This window comes from Dendrobium catenatum, unplaced genomic scaffold, assembly GCF_001605985.2.
Source record: "Dendrobium catenatum unplaced genomic scaffold, ASM160598v2 fragScaff_scaffold_621, whole genome shotgun sequence".
Classification (NCBI taxonomy): Eukaryota; Viridiplantae; Streptophyta; class Magnoliopsida; order Asparagales; family Orchidaceae; genus Dendrobium; species Dendrobium catenatum.
In genome coordinates, this window is record NW_021319083.1 from 18,318,198 (window position 1) to 18,325,686 (window position 7,489).

Sequence of the window (7,489 nt, forward strand, 5' to 3'; positions counted from 1 at the left end):
CTCGTTTGGTTTTCGGCAAGCCCAACACGAAATCCATGCTGATATCTTCCCAAATTGAATTTGGAACAGGCAACGGTGTATAAAATCCAGTATTCTGTGCATTTCCTTTATACAATTGACAAATAGGACATCGCTCCACAAATCGTGTGACATCCCGACGGAGGTGTGGCCAATAAAATATGCTCTGCATCTGTTCCAACGTTTTTGTTCGGCCGAGATGTGCCGCTAGGCCACCACTGTGCAATTCTTTGGTTAAATGTTCCCGCCAAGAGGAGGCTGGAACACAGAGTTGGTTCCCTTTGAATAAAAAGTTGTGTCGAATGGAGAAGTCAGCAAACGGTATAGGCGGGTTGCTCATCAAGCTGTTCCAGGCAGCAGAAAAATCGTTGTCTGATTCATATAACTCCTGCAGAGCTTCTAGTCCAGGTGTGTCAACTTGTAACTGAGTGATCAATGCCGTGCGGCGGCTGAGGGCGTCGGCTACCCGATTTTGGGTCCCAGATTTGTGCTTGAGTACAAAGCTGAAGCGTTGGAGGAATGTTAGCCATCTCGCATGCATCTTATTCATAGTCTTTTGACTATTAATGAATTGAAGGGCATGGTTGTCACTGCATAGGACGAAATCCTGGTGTAACAGGTAATGTTCCCATTGCTTCAGGGCCCGGACGACGGCGTAGAATTCCTGCTCGTATGCCGACCAATTCTGACGAGCTGGACTGAGCTTCTCACTGAAAAATTCCAAAGGTTTATCATCCTGTGCGAGCACTGCACCCACGCCTATAGATGAAGCGTCGGTGTCGACATGGAACGGTTTGTTGAAGTCAGGCATAGCCAATACAGGAGCTGTCGTTAGTGCAGTTTTAAGGGTCTTGAAACTCCGCTCTTGATCTATCGTCCATTGCAGTGTTTTGTCTTTGAGGCATTCAGTAAGTGGTGCGGCTATGATGCTAAACCCGCGGATGAAGCGACGGTAGAAGTTGGCGAGTCCGATGAAACTGCGAACCTCGGTCACGGAACGTGGAGTTGGCCAATCAGTAATAGCACGAATCTTTTGAGGATCCACGTGTACGCCTTGGCTAGAGATGATGAAGCCCAAAAAATGGACGGTACTCTTGGCGAACTCACACTTAGTTAAATTAAGATACAATTTGTGTTCTCTTAAAATGTCAAGAATTTGAGAGAGGTGAGTGCAGTGATCTTCTAGTGAACGACTAAAGACAAGGATGTCATCAAAATAAACGACACAATACCTCCCCAGGGCGGGTCTGAGTATCTCATTCATGAGTCGCATGAACGTCGCCGGAGCATTGCACAGTCCGAACGGCATGACACGCCACTCGAACAATCCATCCCGAGTTTTAAATGCAGTCTTCCATTCATCTCCGGGTCGGATACGGATTTGATGATAGCCGCTTCGAAGATCTAGCTTTGAAAACAGTGTGTCTCCGGTGAGTTTATCCAGCATATCTTCGAGGCGAGGCACTGGGAAGCGGTATTTTGTGGTAATCTTATTGATAGCTCGGCTATCAACGCACATCCGCCAACTTCCATCCTTCTTGGGTACAAGCAGGGCGGGGACGGCACAAGGGCTGAAACTTGGCTGAATCAACTGTTTTTGAAGTAGTTCTTCGACAATGCCTCGGAGCACTTCGTGTTCATGTGGGCTCATTTTGTAGTGCGGCAAGTTTGGAAGATTGGCACCGGGTTGGAGATCAATCTGATGTTGCAAGTTTCGTAACGGAGGTAGCTCGTTTGGTAAGGCTTCTGGCCACACATCTTTGTAATTCTGAAGTATGTCGTGGACGGCTGTAGGAAAATCTGCAGTCCCTGCATTTGCTTGGCTGGTCGACGCAACCAAAGCCAGCATCCAGGATGATTCCTTCCAAGAGCTTAAAAGGCTCGGCCCGCTAACCACAAACATGGTGGATTTATCAGGCGATTCTTTGTCTCCGTCCACAACTGATCGGGGCAACAGCCGAATTTTGCGTTGCTTCCATTCAAAGGTATAAGTGTTTGCACGCCCGTCATACACCGCACCCATGTCGAATTGCCACGGCCGTCCTAATATGATATGGCAGACATCCATATCTAAGACATCACATAGAACTTCACAGACATAGCTTTTGCCTATGGAAAAAGTGACTCGACACATTTCAGTTACAGCTATGTCAACACCCTTCTTCACCCAGCTGATCTTGTAAGGATGGGGATTACGCGTCGTCTTAAGGTGAAGCTTCTGCACCACTGACCGAGAGATGATGTTCTCGGTACACCCACTGTCAACGAGCAAATCGCAGACGCTGCCGCCAATGGTGCATCGGGTTCGGAAGATAGAATGCCGCTGGGACACACCTGCTTGACGGGGTGCTATTAGCAATTTCTCCATAACGCAGGCGAGTGGTTCACCATCATCAGCTTGAAGGTCTTCGAAGTCTTGCTCATTCACCTGTTCGGCACCATAATCTTCCTCACCTTGTTCCCCTTCGAGTAACTGCACTTGCTGCCGATTTGGACAGTCATTAGACTTATGTCCCGGCTGGAAGCAGCGATAACACTTCAGCGTCACAGGTTTCGCATATGGATTGTTATCCCGCATTGGCGTCTTCTGACGGTTATACAATGGTGGTTTTGGTTCAGCCCCCAAAATACCAGGTCCTCCAGAGGATGGCATTGTAGGTTTGTGTCCGCCCACGGCTGGTGATTTATGCGCCTCCCCACTCGAGTCTGTAATGATTTTCCGAGCAGTAGTTCCTCGCGGTTGTCGGTTGAGCTGAATTTCAGCCTTAAGGGCGTAATTAACCGCCTGAGACAGCGTCCATACCGAATTCATTTCAAGCTTATCCTGTATAGCTTCCTTAAGGCCGCCAATGTATCGAGCGACTAGTTGTGTTTCAGATTCGTTCAAGTTATTCCGTGCGCTTAACCTATAGAACTCCTCAGTGTACTCACTAACAGTCCGAGCGCCTTGGTTGCAATGTTGATACTGCACGTATAACATCTGCTCGAAATCAGTGGGTAAGAAGTGCCCCCTGAGCAGTCGCTTCATCCGATACCAGCTGGAGACATTCCCTTTGCCTTCTCGCCGGCGGGACTGTAGAAGTTGCATCCACCACGCTCCCGCTCCGCCCTTAAGACGGCACGCGACGTACTTGACCTGTTTTTCTGGCGCGATCTCCATGTAATCAAAGAATGCTTCAACAGCACGTTCCCAATCCAAGTAGTCCTCGATGTGTAAGCGACCGTCGAAGAAGGGGATGTCCAGTTTAATGCGAAATTCTCCATTCTGTCGCTGCGGTGGGAGGTAACGGCGAGGCTGTTCATAAAAGTTTGGTTCATCTTCCTCGGCTGAGTCCGATACTTCCAACTGTGGCTGGACGCCTTCTTCGTCTTCAGATCCTGATACCACTGGAACAGCGGTAGGAAGCCTTCGGCCACGGTGTGGGCGCATCACCGGTGTGGTTGCCGGTGCGACTGCCCTCCGTATTGCAGCCGCTGGTGGATTCGTCCGCAGGGATCGAATCTCCGTCCTCATTTCCGCAGAAAATCGGAAGAACTCTGTGGTTAACGCTTCCATCTGTCGAGCCATACTGTTCTGAGCAGTCCATAGCGCTTCCAGACTTCGGTCGTCCTCCACCGTCCGTTTGCTTCCTTCGGCCATTGGAATCACAGCCGAGCTCTGATACCAATTGGTGTGAAAACCGGATTAACCTGCAAAACAGAGGAAAGGGAAGAGAAGCAGAGCAAGCAGAAGAAAGAAGAAGGAGAAGAATAAGAGGAAGTGAGGGTAATTTCACTGTAGCTGTATTCAAAAGTTCTACTGAACCCGGCTAACTCCAGGCCTTACATAAGCTGATTCGAATAAAGAAAATATTAAAAGGGGAACTAAATGCTGAGCTGGCCACTAATTGGCAGAGAGGCAATAACTAACTAAAGCTGCAAAAAGGTAGTGGAAACATAAGCAAGGTAATGATATCACCGGAATGTTCTGGTACTATGATACGCCACATCATATATTAGGGTTATTCAGGCTTCGTTTGGAACAGCTTTTTTATTATCTTCTAAAACAAAATTTTGTACTAGAAAAACTGCTTTAAAAAGCAATAAGAAAGCTGTTCCAAACGAAACCTTAATTAGATGTTTTCAAAATTCATGCCTCTTAAAAATATAGCGTAACTAGAATACATATATTTTTAGATATAGCAACTTACCTGGCCAAATATTTATCCTCTGTTGTGTTAAGAACAATTTCATCACCAGCTTCAATAAAAGGTGGCACCTGAGGAGAAGGGCAATCCATTAAAACAGAAAGAGTATATGAAATGCCAATCCAAACTTTGTTTAACGGCTTCATACAATTTGTGTTCGCACACCATAGACTCTTAGTACATTAGAGGCTAGATATCAAACAATATTTAAGAAATGACTTCATGAAGAATTTGTATGTTCATTTAATTAAGTTAACATGCATGAACTGAAAACAAGCAAGGAATTTTTTTTTTTTCTATCAATAGACCATCTTATAGTTCATGGAAGATTCATGTCAAGCAGACAATGGATATCAAGATATATGAAGACATAATCATGTGGGTAATGAGATTAGGCGCCAAATCGCGCCAAATCATCAATATCCACCATAATAATAACAATGAATGGGAAACTATAGGCATTGCCACTTAATTCATCTCGAACCGAACGTCAAACATGCGTATGACGTCATTTGGTCGCTCTAGCCGAACGTCAAATCTTTCGTTATTTGCTTGTGGGTGACAGTGCAACAACAAATATTGGCGTTGCACTATTCACCCACGCGATTTTTCTCTCTCAACCAAATTTGCCGAAGAAACATGCCAAAGAGGAAAAAGACGGTTACCTTCGCAGAAGCCCGCAAAATGGAGTTCAATTGGAGATGAATCATGACATTTTTGAGTTTCACCGCATTTTAGAGTGAAAAACGAAATTTTTGGTTGGAGATGCCCTTAAGTAATACCATCATCATGATTATCATCTTCAATCCCAACTATTTGGTATCGGCTTTATGCGCATATCTTCTCCATTCATTTTCATAGGGTGTTGCGTGTGGTATTTAAGTATTTAACTACTTGCTGCACAACTTCCTTCTCTACCTTAGTCGTGTCTAAAGTTTGCAATCCTTTGTTTCATGCTACCTGTTCAGGCTTTCTTAATGTCGTATTGGTGCAAACCTTCTGTTTCATGGCTTTCAATATGACCCATCCCATAACTGATAACTCATCACATGCCTAAGACCAATGTTTCCTCGTGTGATATCTACAGGTGTGATAACTCATGTTTCAAGCCTTACCTGCACGTATCTTCAATGATGAGATTTCTGCTCGACCTGGATAGCCAACTTCTCTGATTTTCATTATTTTGTTATTATGAATAGAGGGAAACATGAGGCATGTAGGAAACAACTTTCAATAATAATTTCTGAGTGTTTTTTTATTTCATCTTTAGCTTGAGTGTTGCTTTGATGTTATCTTCTAGCATGGCGCAAGTGGAGACTTAATTACAGATCTCCTCTTAGCAATAATAGCAAGCTTTCATAAATCTTTCTATAACACAAAAAATTACCTAATTGATAACTTTGTTGTCAGTCCGCTATAAATATAAATGAAAATATCTTAAAAGTAAGCTCACATAATTCAATTCAAAGAGAACAGTTTGTTACAGAAATTTGATGCAATTCCAGCTGTGCAAGTTGAAACAAAATATGTCATTAAAGGACAAAATAGGGGAATAACCAGCCAAATTACACGTTGCGTGACTAAGTTGTATAAAACGGTATGAAAAGGGCTTGAATAATTGAATAAAGAGTATTTTAGCATAAGATTTACAACATACCATCACCGTGAGCCCATTATCAAGGACAACCCTTTTGTACCTGTTGAGAGAATTTTAACAGCAGTTAATACTATCGTTAGCAAAAACAACCAATACATTAATTGCAAAAGTGCTTTCTCATTAAAGATCTAGGATAGTCATTCCTAAAGTTTGAAGTTGCCTATATAGCAAAATGGAGTCTCTCTCTCTCTCTCTCTCTCTCTCTCTCTCTCTCTCTCTCTCTCTCTCTATCTATCTATCTCTCAAAGGAAATATAATTTTGACCTTCGTGAAGATATTGATCTTCTAAGTTGCAAATCTATTAACACCTCAATAAACTCTTATGAAACGAAGAGCTCCTTGATGATCTATACAGGTTCTAAAGATTAGTCTGAAATTTAATTTAACTGACTATCACTAGGCTTGATATTTCATTCACTTTTGGAGTTGCTAACCAACACATATCAACTCAAAAACAAAAATAATAGGATGATGTTATAAATTCTCAGATATATCACAAAATTTTTGACAAGGAATTGTTATAAATTAAGATTGAACACTTGATTGCGGAAACATTCTTAGATGCAAATTAGCATTTCAAATGCTATTTATGCTAGCTCGGTTGAAGATAGGAATTCAACCTCTAACTATTATATTTTTGTTGGAGGTAATGTGATCAAATGGAAAATAAACAAACTATTATGAACAAATTTAGTGTAGAGATTGAATATAGAACTATGAATCATTCTACATGTGACATGTAGATAAAGACTTTTAAAGGAGAATTTGATTTTCTAGTTACATAGCTTAAGAGTTTGAATTGGAAAATCTTGCAGTCATCTATGATTCAAGATTGAGAAAAGACCCAAAATGATCCCTACACTCTATGTGAGAGATCAAATTGGTCCCCAACTCTTTTGAGGGACCAAATCGGTCCCTCAACTCTTTAAAATGGTACCCTCAACTCTTTAAAACGGTACCCATTTGGTCATACCGTTAAAAGTTAACAGATGATTTGGATCCACCGAACAAATATCCAGGGTAAAATTGGGGGAAAAATCATGTTTTATTATATGAAGCAGTGCCAGTAGCATCGAAACAAAATTTTAGTGTTCGTCCAGCAGCAAGCATCGCACGCACTTATCGACTCCACTCTCGCAACCCTAGCGAGCGTTGATCGCATTACTTCCGCAGCTGCAGTGCACTCGATTTCTCAGTCACCTGCTGCGGCACAGTTGTCTGTATCCCGAAGGTGTCGTTCTCCATTAATTGGTGCAGCACAATCGTCTGCCTCGCAGGTGTGTCACTTCCGCAAGTGTTGCACAGTCTATTTCTCCAACTGGTGCAGCACAATCGTCTGCATCTCGCAGGCGTGTCACTTCCGCAGGTGCAGTGCGGTGGATTTCTTTCAGTTAACTAGTGTGGCACAATCGTCTGAATCCTGCAAGTGCGACAAATTAGTCGATTGCGACACTTCTGTTGGCTTAAGTCAACAGAAGTTCATTCTTTGGTCGGGACCTTGAAATTTTGGAGGTGCGGCACTATCTGTCACACAATTACTATCACCCCGATTCATTGCTTTACTAGCTGATTTTGATATTCATTTTCACTGCAGAAATTTTTCCATGGATTCGTCTTTGTTCACCGC

At 43.0% G+C, this 7,489-nt stretch overlaps 1 protein-coding gene across 1 annotated transcript; it reads right to left on the reverse strand.

The window, feature by feature from the left end:
• Positions 1-107: 107 nt before the first annotated feature.
• LOC110096704 lies at positions 108-4,003 on the reverse strand. The gene is made up of 2 exons (XM_028695004.1): positions 339-4,003; positions 108-297 (listed from the first exon to the last, which is right to left on the reverse strand). Exons 1-2 carry the CDS (start codon positions 3,656-3,658, stop codon positions 108-110), a joined length of 3,510 nt encoding a protein of 1,169 aa, XP_028550837.1. The 5' UTR covers positions 3,659-4,003.
• Positions 4,004-7,489: the final 3,486 nt, after the last annotated feature.